The following is a 23,611-nucleotide window of genomic DNA, read 5'->3' as shown; positions in this document are numbered from 1 at the left end:
GTCTCCCTGGTGTCGACAACCAAGCCTTCACCATCCCTCCCTCGACTCTGCCATGGGCCATTGTCCTGGCTGCACTTTGGGTCCCCGCCTGGGTACTCCTGCTCCCAGCTACTCCCTGGTTCCACCCACTATCATCGATGCACTTGTCTCTACTGGCACAAGTGACTTTTGGTTCATGCCTTTCACCTGCCTTGTTGCCGACCCCCCACCCTCTCTCCTCAGTTGGACTGTTACAGCACAAGGATGCGCCTTCCCATAGGGCAGGGGTTTTCATAATCTAAGTTTCACGCTCCCCATCTATTTATGATAGTGTTGTATTACAAATGTATTCAATGTTTAATTTAGGTTCCAATACAATAGTATATAAACTGAGAATGTTTAGTATACTGAATTTAGCATTAGAGGTATAAATGATGATTCTTTCATGGCTCTTGGAGCCCGAGCCCCAGCCCCAGTCGTTGAATAGTTATGCTGATTGGATTAGGATTTGTAACACGCTAGAGTCTAGGGTGGGTTCCTAAACCTGTATACTTCATTTACATGCTTTGTTCCACCTTGATGTAAATCCCTCCCCTCTAAATGTATATAAACTACAATGTACACTGCTTTAGTCACACTTGATGACTGCAGCTACCGACAGCTCGTGTTATCAATAAAGAATCCTGCTGAAGAAAGAATCAAGTCTCCTGGTCTTCGCTTCTGAGTTTCCAACAATAGATACATTTCTGAGTTTTCCTTAGTTCTACTTAGTTCTTAGTCCGTTATCGTCTGTTTACATGGTTGTGTTTGTATTATTATTGTTGTTATCTCCTGCAATCCCCTGACTGTTTCTGTTGTGGATTTATTAAAGACTTGTTTCTGCTCCTGTGTCGAGCGCTTCAATACGGCTACCAGCTGTGACAGCTATAGATCAACAAATTTTCATATTTATTAAGTAAATCATATATATCAGCACTTTCCATTGGAAATGATAGCATTGGGTTAGAATTACACATTGTAGGTTATTTAGGATAATGTGACACTAAACTAAAACCCAAATGCTATAACTATTGACAACAAGGTCATAAAAAGATTATTTACTTCCATGATAAAAAAAAACACCTAAAAACTATCTCTTAACCAAATAAAAATTCTATGAGCAAAGAATAAGCAAATATGTTTGCCGCACAATACATTTAAAATCAGTGAAAAATTAAATGAAGAATTACAAATGCTCATTATGTAAGATATACAAACAAATACAGTTTATGCATAGAATATTTGCACTAATGCATATGCATTATTGACTAAGGCATATTATATTTAATTGGGTGTGTCTTTCTGTCTCTCTCAGAGTCGTTCACTGTTGTGGTTCCTCGTGATCAGACAGTGGCTCATGTCGGGTCCACAATCACTCTGCCCTGCTGGATCTCTCCTCCTGAGAACGCTGAAGCTCTGGAGATCCGCTGGTACCGTCATGAGTTCAGCAACCCTGTTCTCCTCTATCAGCATGGGAAGATCCAGGACGTCCAGGAGGAATCGTTCAGGAACCGAATCTCACTGACTCTGCGCTCAGATCAGTCTGGTGGACTGAAGGATGGAGACGTCTCTCTACGCCTGGAGAAACTCAGGATTCAGGATGAAGGTTCATTTCACTGTTATGTCACTGGAGAAAAAGAATATGACAGTGGAGAGGTGTTTCTCAAAGTCACTGGTGAGTCAAAAACTATATTATACAATACATTATGTTTATGTGGATCTACAACTCATTAAATTAATAATTCACCTATTTATTGTGTTTCATGAGTAGGCTTTTCTCCAGATTTCAACTACTATAATTCTGAAACTAATGGAATATCAAACACAGTTTTTTTTCGCAGCTTAATGCTGCCATCATTTTTCAAAGAAACTGTCAACCCAGCAATCAGGGAATGTTCTCATTACTTTTGCTAATGTTCTGGCAATGTTCTGTCAAAATAATGAACAAATATTATTTAAATATTCTTCTAGTAACATTAATAGAATATTTGTTAAACTTTATCTGGTCTAACAATGTTAATGTAAGGTTAGCACAAAAACTTTATTTATAAATTGTTTGTAGAAGGTTTAATAAATGTCCTGACAATGTTGGGAGAAAACGTTCTTAGAACAACAATTTTTGAACATCCTTTAAACATTTAGAATGACAACTAACTTCAAGTGAATAAGGCTGTGATTGCTGTTTTAAAAGAACATCCTTGGAACGTGGGAAAGTTGTATAGCTTGTCCAATAGTTATTATTCCTAAATTTTCTCTTAAATTTATGTAAAGGTTATGCAAGTGTTAGAATTAGAATAAAATCATGAAATCACCACATATTGTCATTAGTATTTGATAAATGCTTTCATAATGTTGGCAGAAAACATTCTTTGAACATCATTCTTCGAATGTCCATTAAATATCAAGCTTCACTAAAGGCTACACAGCAAAACCACCTTTATTTATATTGCGCTTTATACAATACAGATTGTTTCAAAGCAGCTTTACAGGGATTGCAGGAAAATTATGCATTTCGGCTGTTCAGTGTTGATTTAATTCCGTTGTAAAGATCTTCAATTATTAAATTACTTGATTAATCTATAATGCAGTTCTGCAAAAAAAAAAGAAAAAAAAAAGTCATCAGCCAGACTATGGTAACCTTGGTATAAGGACGAGACAGACAGACTAATATTAGCATAGCGTAAGATTAGCCATTCTTCTTATGATGTAACGAGTACATCAGTTGTTATAAGAAGTGTTCCCGGTTCCAGCCGACCTAATTTATGTAGCCTAACAATCATTTAACTGATTTGATTAATAGAAATTGATAATGTGTCTCGTTTATGCCAGGTTAAAGATATGTGTTTTAGTTTTTAGTTAAAGGATCTACCATCTGCAGTTGATTTTGATATTCTAGGTATTATCAACTGGCCAGAATTTTGAGATCGCAATAGACGTGAAGGACTATAATGCATTAAGAGCTCGCTCAAGTACTGCGGAGCTAAACCATTTAGTGCTTTGTAAGTGATCAGCAATATTTTAAAATTTATAAAATGTTTAATAGGGAGCCAGTGCAGTTTTGACAGAACCGGGCTAATATGGTCATACTTCCTGGTTCTAGTAAGAACTCCAACTTCTGCATTTTGGACCAGCTGGAGTTTGTTTATTAAGCGTGCAGGGCAACCACCCGTTAGAGCATTACAATAATCTAGCCCTGAGGTCATGCCCAGTGTGAGGCTGTCACAGGCACAACTTAGGACAAGAGCGTTTGTCATTGAGAGCAAATGTCGTAGTTTAGATATATTTTTAAGATGGAAGAATGTGGTTTTACAGATGCTAGAAACATTGCTTTCAAATGAAAGATAGGTATCAAAGAGCACACCCAGGTTCCTAACTGACAACAGAGACTTGACAGAACATTCATCAAGTGCTAGACAGTATTTTAGGTTAGTATGTGCTAAGGTTTTTGGTCCAATAATTAGAAACTCTGTTTTTTTTTTTTTTTTTCAGAATTAAGTAGTAGGAAATTAGTAGTCATCCAATTTTTATATCAGCTATGCATTCCATTAATTTTGTGAATTGGTTTCTTTAGGGCATGAAGAAATATAGAGTATCATCAGCATAACAGTGAAAACTAACGCCATGCCTCCTAATGATATCTCACAAGGGTAGGATGTACATGAAAAGTAACGGTCCTAGTACTGAGCCTTGTGGTACTCCATACTGAACTTATGATTTAACTCTTTCTGGTCTCACACAGATATCTTCATCTTTTCAGTGTTAATGCACTACAGTGATATTACAATGGCTGGTTCTGTTTTTTTTTTTTTTTCATTAATGCTCCAACTTCATAATTGTTAACTTTAAGCTTATCATGAAACTACAGAAACAGCAGTTGTTTAAACCACTTTACTGCAGTAATTTGACTATCATTAAAGTAGTCATGTTGATATGCTTTTTCATCAATCTATTTCTTTATCAATGCAGTAATGTTCTCTGAAAACAGTAATGCAATTTCTGAAAGAGAAATCAACAAAAGTCAAGGGTCAAGAGATCAACTAAAGCAAACACTGATCACCATAATAGTGACTTCAGAGAAAAATTCAATTAAACAAACAAACAAATCTTAATTCTCAATAAGAACTTCTGTAGATTTATGACAGAAATACTGTCAAAATTTAATCCATTAATTATCTAATTAACAGCAGTTGCTTCAGTGTTACTTTTACACTCTGTAAATTGGACCCATATAGATATTGAGTAGTGTTCATTTAACACTGAGGATTTTGCTGTGAAGAATGTTGTTGTTAATAAAGATCAAGTTGAAAGAATGTTTCAGGAATATCATACTAACTGTAAAAAACAAAACAAACAAAAAACAGTTCCTCTAACATAAAGAAAAAGTTCCCTTAGAAGGGAACAAGACATTGCGTCGGTAACGACACATTTTAAGTACGCCCCACAGTGTAGCGCCTCTGAAGCATGAATGAAACCAAGCCAACTGTGATTGGTGTTGCGTCATGATGTAATATGTGGCAGCATACACAGAAACTACAAAGGGACGCCGACACTCAGGGAACAAGGGTTACAGTCATAACCCGAGACGTTCCCTTTCGAGGGAACACACACTCCGTCGGTAACGACACTTTGGGGAATGAATACCCAATATGCCACAACAAACCCCGCCTGTCCCAGTGTGAGGCTGTCACAGGCACAACTTAGGACAAGAGCACTCGTCCTAAGACCGGCATCGAAGGAATCCAGCATCGAAGGAAGGCCCAGACTATAGCATCTTGTAAATGTATGAGGGGTGGCCCATCCAGCCACATCACACACTTCCTGGATAGGGGCCCCTGAGAGGAGGGCTCTAGAGGACGCTATGACTCTGATTGAATGAAAAGCCTGAAGAACCGTAGGCTGTGCTGTGTTAGAAGGAACCTTAGGCATATAAACAGGCCTGGGATGCAAGATAGCCTTAACCCTTCCAGGAGCAAACTCCAGGCACTCAGGAGATATAGAAAGGGCCTGAAGATCTTCTACTCTTTTAAAAGAAGTGATTGCTAAGAGAAAATCTACCTTGAGCAAAAGGTTCTTGGCATTACCCGACTCTAAAGGTTCAAAGGGGGCCTCGACCAGCCCTTCGAGAACCACTGCCAGGTCCCATGTGGGAACTCTGGTCTGAGCCGCAGGCCTCATCCTCCAAGCCCCACAGAGGAATCGTATGACCAACTGATGTCTTCCCAAAGGCCATCACCCAGAGGAGTGTGGCAAGCCGCAATGGCAGCCACATACACCTTGAGTGTGGACGGGGTAAGACCAGAAGAGAAGCGATCTTGGAGGAACTCCAGCACTAAAGCCATTGGGCAGTTAACTGGGTCCACCTCACGCTCTCTACACCAAATGGTGAAACACGATGTCCTGAAGCCTCTGCAAGGCGAAATCGAGGCATCAAGGAGGAAAGCCCTATCTTTCCCACGTGAACAGACAAGATGAGTGAGGTTTGCTCCATGATTTACACAAAGAATGGCAAACCCCGGCGGTGAGGTTGTTCCCTGTGTTGCAGGAAGCGCTCATACAACTTGCTTCTCGCTTGCGTTTCCTGCCTTTTACATGGCCAGCTGATGTTTAATCTGTCCACAGCACGAGAAACCACCTCAACCAGCTCCTCGATGGTCAGGCTTGGTTCGGGTCCGGGCGCAGCGTCTCAGATCATAGGGTTCCCAGATGGAGCTGACAGAGGCATTCTGCTGAGGCACTTTCTCAGGCTTCCTTTGCCAGCTCTGATGTTCTCCCTCCTCGTGCGGAATCCTTTCACAATATGCGCAGGCTCCCTCGAGAGCTGCCTGAGCGTGCTGCACTCCCAAGCACTGTACACACATCTGATGTGTGTCCCCATCCGTTATGAATCTCGGACAGGGGTGCACACATCTTTTAAATGATTTCGCCATGTTTGCTGATGATATACAGGTTTGTTTGACAGAAAACACCAAATAAGACAGACAAAGACAGAGAGCGCTTGCTGAAGAGCAGAAAGCTAACGCCGGTTTCACACTGCATGTGTTAGCTGAGCGGAGGCACACAGAAGCAGTATGGTGAGCTGGAGCAGCACACGCCTGTTTTGCTTTCACACTGGCAGCGTTTGTCGCGCGCAGCTGGACCAAGGCTTGTGTACAGGCTTTTGAGGTTGTGGTCAACTAAGTACTTCGACAGATTTTGTATCTTTTTTCGAAAAATAAACATTGATAGTGTAACGCTTGGCTTCTCACAAAAGGGCGGATAGCATGCCTGAATGGTTGTGGTCAGGTGTAAGCAAAGACTAACGTACAACATAACTGATATTCCACAGTGGTGATTTATTATCAGCGTCGTTGTCGATCACACGCACATGGGCAGTTTGCAAAACACATTACCAACAACTGCGTTACTGAATATAAAAATAAAAGCAGGATAAGAGCACACTTGAAAAACGAAACGGGCCTGCATGCACACATGCGATGCTCACAGCTCGCGCTCCTCACACCGACTACCCACACTGAGTGAGGGAGTAACAGAGTGCGTTCCACCTTAAAGGCGCAGTACCCAATTATACTTGTTACAATAGGTAACATATTTATTATTATATATTATCTGCATATTTATTACATATTAGCACTCATCTCCATGAAAATCGTTCTGCAAAAGAGAAAAACTTTACACAATCATTTAGATTGTTGAAATATCTGATACACATCTAATTTACATTTATGTGTTTGGCAGACGCTTTTATCCAAAGCAACTTACATTGCATTTCAAGACACACATTTACATTCTTATCAGTTCCCTGGGAATCGAACCCATGACCCTGGCATTGCTAGCGCCAACGCTCTACTATTTGAGCTACAGGAAGGCAATTTACAAACTATTTACCCATCATAAACATCTTAAAGATAATTGATAAATGTCTGTAATAACAAACAGCAAAGTTCCTAATAGAGACGTATTGTAAATGAGCAAATTCTCAAAAAAAGTAAAAAATCCTACAAAATCATGTGTGCTATATTAATCTGTCTATTCTATTAACCTTTCCATATTGAGTTGAGTTTCATCACTCATGGGCCAGGGAAAGGTTGTCAAAAACACTTTTAAATGTCTTACCATCATCGGCACCAAGAGCCACTGCAACTTCATCCCATGCTTTTCCCTTTGCCTGCAAGTCTTTATAAAGCACATTACTGTATGCTGCGCCGCCTCTGCGTGTGGTGTGAATGCTCTAATCTGTTAATATGGGCGCCGCAAAAAATACGCGCTGCTTATGCTCTGCTAACACGTGCAGGACGTCTGTAATATTAATGGCCAATTCGCACGGGATAAGATATCTCAGTAAAACTAGCAGAAGTGGGAGAGTAACTCGATTTGCGCATCGCCCTCACCCTCCTGTCGTCATGTGCCTATTACGTTACTTCCTGATATCACGTGCGCAAACACATTACCTATATTTATAGAACAGTTACGTCCGGTCGAGCGATGTATTAATTAACTTCAGATTGGATTGTGTTGGTAATAGGCCCTGGCCTAACGTTAAAAGATGTTTTGTGCCTCTAACAACTTTCGATCTTCTTTCTGATCTGAATGGTGTGTGGAAAACACTTGAGTTTTGTCCCAGCGTCTAGAACAAAACTGAATGCTTTTTCAAGCGTCTCCATACTTGAAAAACCACGGAAAACTACTTTTAAACAGGAAATGACAAAATATTTATGTACATATTTACAGCGTGTCTATTCGTACAGGATTATTATTACCTGAGGTAGTTTTTCCAGACCTTTTTACTGAAGGTAAAAGTCGCCATAATCTTTACTGACTTTGTCTGTGATGTTTACTGAGATGCACATTCGGACAGGACTAAAGCTATGTTTACACGTGGATGGCTATTTTCATAAACGGACATTTCACCCGTCTTCGTTTTCAAAAATAACATTGTGCACACGAACCCGTGTATATGTTGTCAGGAGCATGCCAAACTTTTAGGTGGCAGTGTAACGAGAAGCTCAAGCCCACGTTAGCCAATCAGAATCCCGAAAATAGTCACATTCTGTGATGTTGCTGCCTAAAACTCTAAAACATGCAAACGTGCAAACGAAGTTTTCCAAAATCTCCACTCTGGCTGGAGTTTTTAGAAAGAATAGTTTTCAGAGGCGAATTCTCCGTTTGCGTGTAAACGAAGGGCACCATCGAAGGGAAATGTCTCCGTTTTTCAAAATAGCCATGCACGTGTAAACTTCTTGAACTCGACTTCCTGTTGTCGAATGCGCATGCGTCGCGTCTGAACGCGTTGTTGTCTTTGGAGCTCTATCGATTTGATTTATAATTCTTGATTTTACTCTTTAAACTTACTTACAACAAACATTTTCTACTTTTCCTCACTGAGAAGCACTACTGCTCAAACCTCATAGTTACAACGCGGACTGTTGAGCAGACGTGTCTCAAGCCTGTTAGTGATTCTACGCTGGATAGTCTTATAGGTTACTCCCGGGGATCACGGCTGAACGCGTCTTCTCAACACTCACTTACAAACATTTTTCACCTATCGTGCGTCTACTCTACACCCGTACCACTTAAAAGACGGATTATATCTAAGACGCTTGTCAGAAATTAGTATTAATTGATAGCATCACTGGTAGTGTCGTTGCTAACTTACTGTCCATCTGTTAAAATGGCGAATATATCAGATGCAAGTAGTCTACCTTTTGGTGCAGGTGAGGACACATTTGAGCTGCACGCGGTGCAGTCTGAGCTGGAAGCTGTTGAGAAACAGATCCACGACCTTTTAGGGAGACAGGCCGAGCTGTCTAGACCAAGACCCTCTCCGACCCTCCCGGTTTTCGAGTTATCCACACAAAACCGCTTCTCCGCTCTTCGCGAAACAGAACGCGATGCTGTGATCATCGGTGATTCCATTGTTCGGCACATCCATGCTACATCAGGTAAAAATAAGGTGCACAGTCACTGCTTTCCTGGTGCTCGTGTTTCTGAAATCGCTGCTCGCGTTCCCGAGATTCTGAACGATAACGAGCGCGTCGGAACTTTGGTATTGCACGCGGGAGTGAACGACATCAGGCTGCGCCAGACGGAAGTTCTGAAGAAAGACTTCAGGAATCTGATCGATACGGTACGCAGCACATCGCCTGATATAACGATCATTGTGTCAGGACCGCTTCCCACGTACCGTCTAGGACATGACAAGTTTAGTAGATTATTCGCGCTAAATGAATGGTTAACGTCATGGTGCAATGAGCAGAAACTGCTCTTTGTAAATAATTGGAATCTGTTTTGGGAGCGTCCTAGGCTATACCGTGCTGATGGCTTACACCCAAACAGATTCGGATCGGATCTTCTGTCAGATAACATCTCCAAAATGTTAAATACCTTTTGACTAGTAACCAAAAGTCCAAATCATAGTCTCTGCTGCACCAAATTAACTGATATAAATACTAGTGTAGAACATTGCATAGAAACTGTGTCTATTCCTCGTTTAGTGCGATCAAATAATAAATCTACTGCAGGATCTAGGAAAAATCTAATTGTTATTAAAACAGAAAATGTTGCTATTAGTAAACAAAAACAATTTCTAAAGCTAGGTCTTTTAAACATTAGATCACTCACACCTAAGGCAGTTATTGTAAATGAAATAGTCACAGATAATAGCATAGATGTACTTTGCCTTACTGAAACCTGGCTTAAACCAAATGATTATTTCGGTCTAAATGAGTCTACTCCATCAGGATACTCCTATAAGCACGAGCCCCGTCTGATTGGTCGTGGCGGCGGTATTGCAACTATCTATAGAGATATTCTCAATGTTACTCAGAAAACGGGTTATAAGTTTATTTCATTTGAAGTACTTGTACTAAATGTTACGCTCTTAGATGATAGAAAAACATCCCTATTATCTTTAGCCTTGGCTACCGTATATAGACCACCAGGGCCTTACGCTGATTTCCTAAAAGAATTTGCAAATTTTCTCTCAGATCTATTGGTCAATGTCGATAAAATATTAATTGTTGGAGATTTTAACATACACGTAGATAATCAAAATGATACGTTAGGGGCTGCGTTTATAGACTTATTAAACTCCTTTGGGGTTAAGCAAAACGTTACCGGACCAACTCATCGTTTTAATCATACACTCGATTTAATTATATCACATGGAACCGATCCAACCGATATAGATATCATTCCGCAAAGTGATGATGTAACTGACCATTACATGGTAACTTGCATATTACGTACCCCGGTAATATATCATGCTGCGCCGCGTTATCGATTAGGCAGAACAATCCTTCCATCCACCATAGATAATTTTTCAAATTGCTTATCGGATCTGTCTCAGCTGCTGCCTGAACCTAAACAAACAGATGAACTAGAGGAATTAACTAGCACTATGAGCACCGTTCTCTCTGGAAAATGGGATATTGTTGCACCTATGAGACTAAAAAAGGTCAGACAGAAAATTAAAGCACCATGGTACAACAATACTACTCGTGTTCTAAAGAGAGAAACCCGTAATTTAGAGCGTAAATGGAAACAAACTAATTTAGAGGTTTTTAGAATCGCTTGGAAAGACAGTACGTCACGCTATAAAAAGGCCCTAAAAGCGGCCAGGGCTGAGCATCTCCGCAAACTAATAGAAAATAACCAAAACAATCCTAGGTTCTTATTTAACACCGTGGCTAGACTAACAAATAAACAAGCGTCACCTGAACAAAATATTCTGTTACAGTTTAGTAGTAATGATTTCATGAATTTTTTCACTGAGAAAATAGAAAACATCAGATCCACAATTGTAAACGTTCAATCTTCAATCGCGCCTTATAATTCAGCCTCGATTATCACCCCGCAAGAACAATTACAGTGCTTTACAACTATAGAACAAAAAGAGTTAAATAAATTTATCATTTCCTCTAAAACAACAACATGTTTATTAGATCCCATACCAACTAAACTATTGAAAGAAGTGTTACCTGTAGTGGAAGAGCCTCTCCTCAATATTATTAACTCGTCTTTATCTTTAGGTTATGTTCCAAAAACATTTAAACTGGCAGTTATAAAACCACTCATTAAGAAACCACAATTAGACTCAAATAACCTAGCAAATTATAGACCCATTTCAAATCTTCCTTTTATGTCCAAAATACTAGAAAAAGTTGTGTCCGCTCAACTGGGCTCTTTCTTACAAGAAAATGACACCTATGAAAAGTTTCAGTCTGGGTTCAGGCCGCATCATAGCACTGAAACTGCGCTCGTTAAAATCACAAATGATTTACTCTTAGCTTCTGACCAAGGCTGTATCTCAATACTAGTTTTACTTGATCTTAGTGCTGCGTTCGATACTATAGATCACACAATACTCTTAGATCGGCTACAAAACTATACCGGTGTTCAAGGACAAGCATTAAGCTGGTTCAGATCATACCTATCTGACCGCTACCATTTTGTCTATTTAAACGGAGAAAAATCGATCATAACTCCAGTAAACTATGGAGTGCCGCAAGGATCTATGTTAGGCCCTCTATTATTCTCAATATATATGCTGCCACTTGGAAATATTATAAGGAAACATGGAATTAGTTTCCATTGTTATGCTGATGACACTCAACTATATATTTCATCACGGCCGGATGAAAACGCTAAATTATCCAAATTGACAGAGTGTGTTAAAGATATAAAAGATTGGATGACGCACAATTTTCTTTTATTAAATCCAGATAAGACAGAGGTAATACTTATCGGTTCAAAAAACCGCCCACAAAACCTCTCACAATACAACTTTAACATAGTAGGGTGTCCTGTTACTTTATCCTCTACAGTAAAAGACCTGGGTGTTATATTAGATTGTAACTTGTCTTTTGAAAATCATATTTCATATGTTACAAAAACAGCCTTTTTTCACCTTAGAAATATTGCTAAATTACGTAACATGCTATCTGTCTCTGATGCAGAAAAGCTAGTTCATGCATTCATGACCTCGAGACTAGATTACTGTAATGCTTTATTAGCTGGTTGTCCTGCATCCTCAATAAACAAGCTACAGTTAGTCCAAAATGCCGCCGCTAGAGTTCTTACTAGATCAAGAAAGTTTGACCATATAACACCAATTTTATCATCACTACATTGGTTACCTATAAAGTTCCGTATTAATTACAAGGTATTGCTACTGACTTATAAAGCCCTAAACGGCTTAGCTCCAGTTTATTTAACAGATCTTCTATCGCCCTATAATCCATCGTGCTCTTTAAGATCACTAAATTCGAGGCTTCTGGTCATACCTAGGATATCCAGATCCACCAAAGGAGGGAGAGCATTTTCACATTTAGCACCAAAACTCTGGAATAGCCTTCCTGATACTGTTTGTTGCTCAGATTCGCTCTCCCAGTTTAAAACTAGATTAAAGACGCATCTCTTCAGCCAGGCATTCATATAATATTTTAATCTTACAGTTAAATCCGGTCTCTACTTCATAAACGCCAGAGGAGAACTGGCCCCCGACTGAGCCTGGGTTCTCCCAAGGTTTTTTTTTTCTCCATTAGGTCACCTAATGGAGTTTTTCGGTTCCTTGCCACTGTTGCCTTTGGCTTGCTCAGTTGGGGATACTTAATTTGATTAATCGATTCAACAGTGCTATTGATCTGCATTACCAAACGTGGATGTTTTACACCAGAAACAAACACTGATGTACTATTTTATTTAATACTGTGAAGCTGCTTTGATACAATCTGTATTGTGAAAAGCGCTATATAAATAAAGTTGACTTGACTTGACTTGACTTAAACGGGGCCTAAAATCACAGAGAAGCTCTGGTAGTTATTACTTTACCCCACCTCTCCATGTTAAACTAGTCCTGTCCGAATAGGGCTTTAGTTCCGACGCAGTGCGATTTCCCTCGAAAGGGAACTGGATATTTTAAATTTACCATAACCAACACATAATGTTTTGAAAACGTTCTTAGAACAAACATTTGTTTGCTGGGAAGCAGCCTCCATTAATCCAATAGAGATTGCATTTATTCAAAAGATATTAAAAATATACTTGCACAGTTTGGGAGCATGTCTGAACGTCTGTCTCTTCTCTTCCAGCTTTAGGATCCGCTCCTGTCCTGTTTCCACAGCCTCTGGATGATGGACGTGTGAACATCAGCTGTAAGTCCAGCGGCTGGTATCCAGAGCCGGACGTCACCTGGATGTCAGATGAGCGAACGGCTCTCCGTCCTGGAGGAGTGTCTCGCAGTCGTGGAGCAGATGAGATGTTCTCTGTCCACAGCTGGACGGCCGTCTCTCACTCGGACACTCAACTGGTCTCATGTTCAATGTCTCTCAAGACTGGAGAGTTTAGAGAAAGTAGGATTGACATACAAGCCATCATCTCTTCAGGTCAGAGAACATCTTAGAACAAACATATTTGTAGATATCCGAAAAAAGGCTGTTCACAGACAATGCGGTTGTGAGTTCCGAAAAGTTTCGAGTGTGAGTTTGGTTAGTCAAATTAAATTTTACATTTTTCAACCATCCAATTAAAAATAAAATCCCATCCTATATTTAGGTCTCAATCCTGTTTCAGAAGAAAAATGGATTATGAATGAAATTTTTATGTTTACAAAGTAAAAAATAAATAAATAATCTACTTAATCATCGTAATGGTTTTTTATATTTTGAAGATATTAAGATTAATCTGGTTTGTCTTCCTCAGTTCCACCAAATTCCTCAGATCCATGGAAAGCTCTTTTCTTCACCGTTCTCATCTGTGCTCTTCTGGGTTTGACTGGGCTGATCCTGTTCAAATACAGACATAAACTAACAGGTACAATCTGTTTAAAAGATTAAAATAATTTCATCTTTAAAAGCTTTTTATGCGGGTATTTTATGCTTATGTGTTGATATATATATTTTTATCTTTCTTTCAGTGAAGAAAACAGGTAAAGAAGGTAATTAAACTACACATTTCATTTCAAGATCCAAAACACATGTGAATCCACTTAACAGAAAAAGTTATTATGGTTTACCAATTCTGGAGTATTTGTGGAAACAATTAATAATTAAATCTTCAAAATGAAATTTTCTCTCATTTTAGTTTGTGACGATGAAACTTTGGAGCGTCTGACAAAAGAAGGTACCTGAAGAAATATCCAATATCAGCAATAATATCTGACGCTATCCACTAAACTTCAAACAAATGCTCATGTGTATTTTGTAGCAGAAATCTTATACCAGAACACATTTCCAGATAATAGTAATAACTGTATATGTCCACAATTACAGCTGTAGTTTTCTTTTTCTACAACCTTAAACTATTTGTTTTTTAATTTAGATGAGGGAGACAAAACTACAGAAGAACTGAAGAAAGATACAGGTATTTTATGATGATATCTCAGTTATATATGCATACACAGTATTTGTAAAGCTTGTTGTTTGTTCCATCCTTTCCTCATTTCTCTCCCGCTTTGCTCCAATCTCAGACTGATTAAAGACAAATAACGGTAAACAAACAAATTTTGCAGAATCTATAAATCCAATCATACCATTCTTAAACATTTTGATTGTATAAGGTAAATGAGGTGGTTACACACAGAAGCCACAGTGCATTCAGAGAAACACCAAATCACGAGGCAGATGTGATGGAAATCATTCAGTTTATGACTGTAGAATTCATAACCTCAGCAAACACTGATACAGCACTTTTCATTTCTTATTTTAAGATATAATTGATAATTAAGAACATCCTCATTTCAAACCAATCTGATCTGAATGTCTTGAAAAACTGACACAACTAAAGTAATTCCTGGATGAACACTAAGAGCAGTGTGGTGTATTTATGAGGCCAGAATGACCTTTGACCCTGAGCCTAAGAAGCGTAACTGACAGCAATACAAGTTAATATCTAAAAGAGATTCTACCTGAAAGAGTTAAAAGAGTTATTGAGGTTTATAGTGTCTGGAGTATTTGTGGAAGCTGAATGATAATTAATCCCTCCAGTCTCATTTTAGTTTGTGACGATGAATCTACGGAGAGAGGGACAAAAGAAGGTACTTGAAGTTGTTTTCTTTGATATATTTTACAAGAACTGAAACTGCTTAAGTGACGCACTAATCATTAAATAAACATTGACATTCATGTTGTAGCAGAAGAAAACATGTAATATTAAAGCTGCAAGCAGCGATGTAAGGGCCCTCGCACTCGTTCCATCATCACTCTGTGGCTTTAGGAAGACAGAGCATGGTTGGGCAATGTGCATTTAAGGAGGTATATATAGTAAGAGTGTGTCGAAGTCAGTTACAAAATGTTTTGTATTATGGTGATAATAGCATGCTTCATGACTCAGCTAAGTGTTGCTAGCATGTTTAGTATGTTTCTAGCATGCTTAGTACACAATAATTATTTGGTTAGTACTGCATTACTGTGTTAACCATGTCAGTTTATGTTGCCAGTAGGTGGGGCTAAGTCTATACCTGAATATTGATACGTAGATGTGTTCAGTGCAGGACTTTTATCAAACATGTGAAGTTTGGGGCAGATTGGACATTGTATGCTTGAGTTACAACAACTTCCTTTAGCATTTCTAATTGCTTAAGTTAAATATATCATTAAGTTAAATATATCATATATATATATATATATATATATATATATATATATATATATAATGTATATATCATAAATATATCATATATTTTTAGTGACAAGTACACATTTCCATTGCCAACACTAAGGGCCCTATTTTAACGATCTGAAACGCAAGTGTCAAAGTGCAAAGCGCAAGTAACTTTGTGGACGGGTCTTGGCGCTGTTGCTATTTTCCCGGCGGGATAAATGACTCTTGCGCCCGGCGCAAATCTAAAATGTGTTGGTCTGAAGTAGCTTCATTATTCATAGGTGTGGTTTGGGCGTAACGTGAAATAAACCAATCAGATCTCACATTCCCTTTAAGAGCAGACGCGCTTGTTCTAAAGCGGATTCCTATCATAACGGCGGATTTGCCAGGCGCGCGCCAGGAGCGGTTCACAGCCAAGGAGAGCAACACTCTCGTCAGGGACGTTGGGGATGGAGAAACACACCCAAATTAACTGCGGTTAAAAAGGCGTATGATAATTTGGGTAAATGTGTAAGCTAGATGTATGCTTTTATAATAAATTGTCTATCTATCTATCTATCTATCTATCTATCTATCTATCTATCTATCTATCTATCTATCTATCTATCTATCTATCTGTCTATCTGTCTATCTATCTATCTATCTATCTATCTATCTATCTATATATCTATCTATCTATCTATCTATCTATCTGTCTATCGTAATAATGTATGATTTGCAAAAATGAAAACTGCTGCTTCTGTGTAGATGAGAGAATCAAAGTGCGCGTTGTGCACACTCTACATTGATTATGGCCAAGCACGCGCCCTTAAAATAGCATATGAATAACATGCGCAACGCGCCACTGACTTTAAACTATTTTTTCCTGGTTAGTGGCGCAATTGTTTTCTAAACCTGCAAAATAGCATGAAGGAACGTTTGCACCGGAACACGCCTCCTTTTTTGCGCTGAACCGCCCAGGGAGCGCAAGTTCATTCCCTAGTTTAGCGACGTGCTTCTGTGGAGGGAAAAGCGCGCTTAGCGCGGGTGCAAAATAGGAATGATACATGCGTCGCTGTACAAAGTCAATTGCGCTGGGTGCAAGATAGGGCCCTAAGTGTCAGATAACTTAAAGACATTGCTATTGCTACATTGCTATGCCATTGCTACACTTTCTATACTATGACTGCTCCACAGACTTCTTGTTGCAAATTTTGCTCTCACACACACACAAACATGGAGATGGACACACTCACACCAACCTGGACCTGGAGATGGACACACACACACACACACACACACACACACACACACACACACACACACACACACACACACACACACACACACACACACACTCACAAACTTACTGACACACTCAAACACAGGCTCACACACTCAAACACAGGCTCACACACACTTACACATTCAAAAAGACTCACACACACAGATTCAAACACAGACACACACTCACACACACTCAGACACACACTCTCACACACACACACACACACACACACACACACACACACACACACACACACTCTCACACACACACACACACACACACACACACACACACACACACACACACACACACTCACACACACTCAGACACACACTCTCACACACACACACACACACACACACACACACACACACACACACACTCAAACACAGACTCAGACACACACAGGCTCACACACACACCAAACTGGACCTGGAGGTGGACACACACAGACTCAGACACACACACACACACACACACACACACACACACACACACACAAACCTGGAGATTGAGGTGGACAAAAACCAACACACACCAACCTGAACCTGGAGATAATAATAATAATAATAATGTCTAGTCTGGTGGCTGTAATATATAAACCTACCCACGTCCGTTGCCATGATTTTTTGGAATGACTGATCGCGAGAAGAAAAAATGACGTTTTAGTCGCATAACATCGGTTAATGGAAACGCCGTCATTTCGCAATAGTTGTTTATCGATATTTAGAAAAAAAAATCGCAAAAGTTTTGCGCGAATCTGTAATGGAAACGCGACAGCGCTTAACATAGACTATCTTCTCAGAGTTATGTTGAGCAACAGTGTTCATTACTAACCATTCAACTCCGGATTGATTCTGGAATCTTCGCTGGGGGAATAAGCATTAATCACCGGCAACAATCCGTCCTCTAACTAACGCATGCTCATGTTTTGATTCAGATCGTGCTCGAAGAGGAGGGGCTAGTCGTGCCTCTGTTGTCAGTTTGTGAGAGAGAGAGGGAGCAAGCAGCGCGCAGTTCTACAATAAAATACAATTTTACAATCGGTGGTCAGGGCAGGACTCTTATCAAACGTGTGAAGTTTGCGCAGATTGGACATTGCCTTCTTGAGTAACAACAACGTCCTGTTTCATTGAATTAGCATGCTGTTGTTAGCTAAGTATTGCTAGCATGTTTTAACATGTTTCTAACATGTTTAGAACTCAATGGCATTTTTAAGATGTTTAAGATGTAAAACGTTTGCTAGCATGTTTTAGTATGTTTCTAGTATGTTGTTAGCATGTTTAGCACTTGCTGGCACTTTTTTATATGTTATTAGGAGTCCACAACAGTGTTAAACATGTCACTTCCTGTTGCCAGCAGGTGGCGCTATGACTGTAACTGAATATGAGCATGGTCATGTGTTAAGGACAGAACGCTTATCAAACGTGTGAAGTTTGGGGCAGATTGGACATTCCATGCCCAAGTTACAGCAACTTCGTGTTTCATGGCGAAACATCGAAATTTGTCAGGCCGCCGAGGAACCGCCCTAGGTATTAGGCCACGTACGTGGAACATAGCGGGAGGCGCACTCCGTTGAACTTTTATAGGTGGCGCTATTGAGCCATTTTGCCCCGCCCAATTCTGAAACCTATATCAGATGTAAATTTTCACCAGTTCTGACGCGTGCAAAGTTTCAAGTTTCGAGCATGTTTAGGCCCTCAAAAATGCGATTAACTTCGGAGTAGGGTAACTAAAGGCACCCCCACCCCTTGGGCCCGTCATTGCTGCTCGCAGCTATATTTATATATATATATATACAGTGCTATGCATAAGTTTAGACACCCATGCTAAGGTTGACTAAAAAGAGGAATAAAAAATCATCTTTTGGAAATTGAACTTAATGCCTTAATTTAAAAAATTAGGAAAAATCCAACCTTTAAGGCAGGGCCGTGCACAGACCTTTTGAGGGGCATGTGCTGAAACTGAAAAAGGGCACCCCCTCCCATTTTCAATAACACAAAAAAATAGTCTCAAAAGCTTTAGATTTATTCACGATTAATAACAACCATAATAATAATAATATTGATAATATAGATAAACAGGGTTTTAAGGGCTTCTTTAAACCTAATTACAACAGCAACCTTCTGTGAGCCAGGGATGTTGGTCTCTTGAAGGTCTCTTATTCACTACACTTTCCCTAAAATAAGCCAGCAATGAAAAAAAAGAAAAAAAAATAGTGTGAAAAGTACAGTTGCAGTGAAAAGCATTTCTGAAGGATCACGTGACACTGAAGAGTACTGAACTGGAGTAATGATGCTGAAAATGCAGCTTTGATCACAGAAATCAATTACATTTTAAAATATATTAAAGGTCCCGTTCTACGTGATCCCATGTTTCAAACTTTAGTTAGTGTGTAATGTTGTTGTTAGGGTATAAATAATATCTGTAAAATTATAAAGCTCAAAGTTCAATGCCAAGCGAGATATTTTATTTAACAGAAGTTGACTACATAAAACGGCTCGATTGGACTACACCCCTCTACATCCTGCATTAGTGACATCACCAGAACCGTTTCTTGACTAACCTCCGCCCACTGGAATGCTCCCTCAACTCTACTGGCTACTTGCGCACTTCTTATAACTTAGCCTACTGTGTTTACTCAGCTCTTACGGTGATTTTCTGAAGTAAAACTGACGCTTCATCTTTTGTGTGATGTACAATAAACTTTATTAAACTCATCAGTACATGTTTGATCATCATTCGGACCTGGTCCGAAACAGCAGACTTGTAGGCTATTAATAAATAATGGATACATACAAGCAGATGACAAATACGTTATAATAACCGTAATTAAACTACTAAACCATACCCGTTTCATCTCTATACAGCACTCTGACTCTGTATGCATTATTGTCCGACTCGAAATGAACGCCGTTACTGAGAGTTTCTGATATTATCATCATTCCATGAGATGAATTTGTCCTGAGAGACTGAGCGCGAGCTCATGAAGCTCCGCCCCCTGTGTCGTCCAGCAGCACCTCATTTGCATTTAAAGGGCACACACTGAAACGGCTCGTTTTTCTGAGCCCCAAAAAATGTCAATTTAAACATGCTGTAAAAAATGATCTGTTGGGTATTTTGAGCTCAAACTTCACATACACACCCTGGGGACATCAGAGACTTATTTTACATCTTGTGAAAAGGGGCATATAATGGGACCTTTAATAGAAAACAATTATTTTAAATTGTAAAAATATTTCACAATATTACTGTTTTTGCTGTATTTTGGATCAAATAAATGAAGCCTTGTAATGAATTAAATCATGAATTACATTCTGCATGATAAAATATAAAGATTTCACAGTGATCTTCTGTAATGGTTTTTTTTTTTAGTTACTACTACCACATTACTGTAGTAAAACCATGTTTTACTACATTTTATACATGTGAGGACGAGCGGAGAGTATAGAATACTAAAGATTAAAAAATTCGTAGAAATATATGTTACCTAGGTGACGAGGTTCACTCGTCGCTTTGTGTAAGTTCCAGTACGAAACAGCGCGGGGGCGCACCTGTTATGATTTTCCGATGGTAAAAAAAAAAATATATGTTGTTGTATTACTTATCAATATATAGTTTTTGACCAGCGAATGTGTGCAAATGTGCATTTTTTGTCCGTCATTAAAACGGCGCCGGCGGCATCACATTACATTTTCATCAACAGGTTGCAAACTAACGTTAGTTTGTTGTAGCTAACGTATATAGGCGGGGCGCTCAGTTTTTCCTGTTGTAAAATACATTTGGCCAAAATCGCATTTTATAAAAGATGAAATGCTACTGTATGCACAGGCTATTTAAGTGTAGGCTATGTAGCTAGCCCTCTCTTTCAGTCAGGCGACGTCCCACATGTCTCAGTCAGTGAGTCAGACATCAAATAAATAAAATGAGCCTTTATAGTGTTTAAGTTAGTAGTACTTATTCAAACAACAAGATATTTATTTACCCTTCGCAAAACTTCGTTCAGCTGCGGTCTACTGTGCGGCCTGCTTGTGGAACTTCAGTTGATTCAGTGAATATAGAGGAGGCGGAGTTATCAGCTTAAGGCCCGTTCACACCAAGCACGATAACTATAAGGATAACGATAAAGATATCTATATATGTGTCCACACCAACGAACGATAACGGTCTTTTTATTCTAAGCACGCGCGCGCACGCCCCATTTTAAATGCGCGAGACCTTTAAATTAGAATGGATTCTGATTGACTGTCAGTGTTTTATCGTTTGACAGCTGAAAAAAAAAATCGTTCTGAAAGTGATCCCAACGATATCGTTCCTCATATCTTTATTGTTATAGTTGTGGTGTGAACTCTGTTATTCTTTAATATGGAGAACGATTTTTAGAATTATATCTTTATCGTTATCTTTATAGGTATCGTCCTTGGTGTGAACGGGCCTTTACTGACAGCTTGAGGATCGAATAAGATTTACACAAACTCGTTTTAAGAACTTTCATTGGCTAAATATTTGTAAAACAGACAGACAGACGTAAAGGGTGACCAATAGAGACCATTGATAAAAAAAAAAAAAAAAACATCACCAAAAAAAGGGCACTTCGGAGTGTAAGGGCAAAAAGGGCATGTGCTCTGCACAGGTTGAGCCCTACCTGTGCACGTGCCTGCTTTAAGGACACCAATTTTCTTTGTGAATGAATAATGTATCGTAAATAAATAAATGTTCTTCCTTAAAATACAGGGTGCATAAGTTTGGACACCCTTATGTTAAATTCCCAAAGAGGCAGGCAGATTTTTATTTTTAAAGGCCAGTTACTTCATGGATCCAGGATACTATGCATCCTGATAACGTTCCCTTGGCCTCTGGAATTAAAATAGCCCCACATCATCACATAGACTTCACCATACCTAGAGATTGGCATGGAGTACTTTCCATAAGATTATCTCTCAATGCAAATCAAACTAGCTATTAGGCTAACTGAAATAAAACCATGCCAATCTCTAGGTATGGTGAAGGCTATGTGATGATGGGGGGCTATTTTAATTCCAGAGGCCAAGGGAACTTTACCAGGATGCATAGTATCCTGGATCCATGAAATAACCGGCCTTTAAAAATAAAAATCTTGCCACGGTCAAACCGTTCGAGATATCAAAAATCTGTCCGCAATTTAGCATCCTCAATGTGGACCCCCTGCCACACCCGGGTACCAGCTTCAGCCCAGCCCTGATGGCCGCGGGTTCTGACCTGTGTGCAAAGTTTCAAGAGTTTTCGAGCATGTTAAGGGCCCCAAAAGTGCCAGAGAAGTCGTAAAAAAAAAAAAAAAAAAAAAATATATATATATATATATATATATATATATATATATATATACAGTATAGCTGTGAGTAGCGATGACGGGCCCAAGCCAGTGGCACCGCCACCCCGGTATCTTTAGTTACCCTAAAGGCAACAGGGTGGCTGTGCCACCGTCTTGGGCTCATCAGCGCTGATCTCAGCTATATTTATATATATATATATATATATATATATATATATATATACAGTATACTGTGTCCTGTACTCTCATCTTTTGTATAGTAGTACTAGTCATAATTTTTACACCAGGCATGCATAAAAGGGATGTTTTTTGTTTCCTGTTTTGAAAACCACTGCAAAACAACAGACTGTAATGTATAGAGGAATGAAAATATGGAATGATTTACCATTGATATTACACATTTTTACAAGGAAAAATAGTTTAAAAAATATATTTTAAAGGAACATTTAATGGCACAATATATAGTAAATTGTTGATTTTGATATTTGGAATGAATGTTGGGTTAGTATGTTTCATTGACTTGACTTTTTATTGTTGTTGATTAAATGTAGTTTTGTATTTTTTACTTGTTGGGACCCCAGGAAGAGTAGCCACTGCCTAGGTAGTGGCTAATGGGGATCCGAATAAACAAATAAACTTAGATCATTGATGGAAAATACCATTTACAGCAATACAGGCAATTTACTTAGGAATGTTTTTTTTTTTTTTTACAGTTATAGCACCACGTCTTGCCTGATCTCCACCACTTTTATTATACATACATATATATATATATATATTTGTATAGCGCTTTTCACAATACAGATTGTATCAAAGCAGCTTCACAGTATTAAATTAAAATAATACAACAAGGTTTGTTTTTAGTGGAATTTATTGATTGATAAAATTAAATTAAATATCCCCAAAATATCCCCAACTGAGCAAGCCAAAGGCACCAGTGGCAAGGAACCGAAAAACTCCATCAAGTGACCTAATGGTGTCCTAAAACTCCATCAGGTGACCTAATGGAGAAAAAAAACCTTGGGAGAACCCAGGCTCAGTCGGGGGCCAGTTCTCCTCTGGCGTTTATGAACTAGAGGCCGGATTGTAGTTTGAACTGTAAGATTAAAAATATTAAATGCCTGGCCGAAGAGATGCGTCTTTAATCTAGTTTTAAACTGGGAGAGCGAGTCTGAGCAACGAAAAGTATCAGGAAGGCTATTCCAGAGTTCTCTTACAAGAGGTTCTCTCGTATTGCGTAAGTTAGCTTACGCTACGGGTAAAGTCATCTTTTCTCAAGATATGAAGCCAAAAATTATCCTTAATTTTTTATATATTGTCCACGCAGTGTAGCAGCTAGCAGACCTAGAGCAGGCTGTCTAGCGTGCTCATTGGCTGCCATGCGGCAACTGCATAAGCCTACCAGTGAGCCCGGCGTG

At 39.1% G+C, this 23,611-nt stretch overlaps 1 protein-coding gene across 22 annotated transcripts in view; it reads left to right on the top strand.

The window, feature by feature from the left end:
- Nucleotides 1-23,611, top strand: part of LOC308683281 (butyrophilin subfamily 2 member A1-like) — a 96,623-nt gene that overhangs the window by 45,833 nt on the left and 27,179 nt on the right. For 13 of the 22 annotated variants that reach the window (XM_081353673.1, XM_081353666.1, XM_081353664.1 and 10 more), the window contains exons 3-9: nt 1,334-1,693; nt 13,107-13,400; nt 13,717-13,827; nt 13,931-13,951; nt 14,098-14,136; nt 14,335-14,376; nt 15,011-15,049. In XM_081353673.1, coding sequence (XP_081209799.1) covers nt 1,334-1,693; nt 13,107-13,400; nt 13,717-13,827; nt 13,931-13,951; nt 14,098-14,136; nt 14,335-14,376; nt 15,011-15,049 — 906 coding nt within the window. The remainder of the gene's footprint in view (nt 1-1,333; nt 1,694-13,106; nt 13,401-13,716; nt 13,828-13,930; nt 13,952-14,097; nt 14,137-14,334; nt 14,377-15,010; nt 15,050-23,611) is intronic. The other 9 variants (XM_081353655.1, XM_081353668.1, XM_081353660.1 and 6 more) reach the window with 2 other exon arrangements.

The sequence above is a fragment of the Scardinius erythrophthalmus genome, assembly GCF_964197995.2.
Source record: "Scardinius erythrophthalmus genome assembly, chromosome: 2".
NCBI lineage: Eukaryota > Metazoa > Chordata > Actinopteri > Cypriniformes > Leuciscidae > Scardinius > Scardinius erythrophthalmus.
This window is presented reverse-complemented; position numbering and strand designations above follow the sequence as displayed.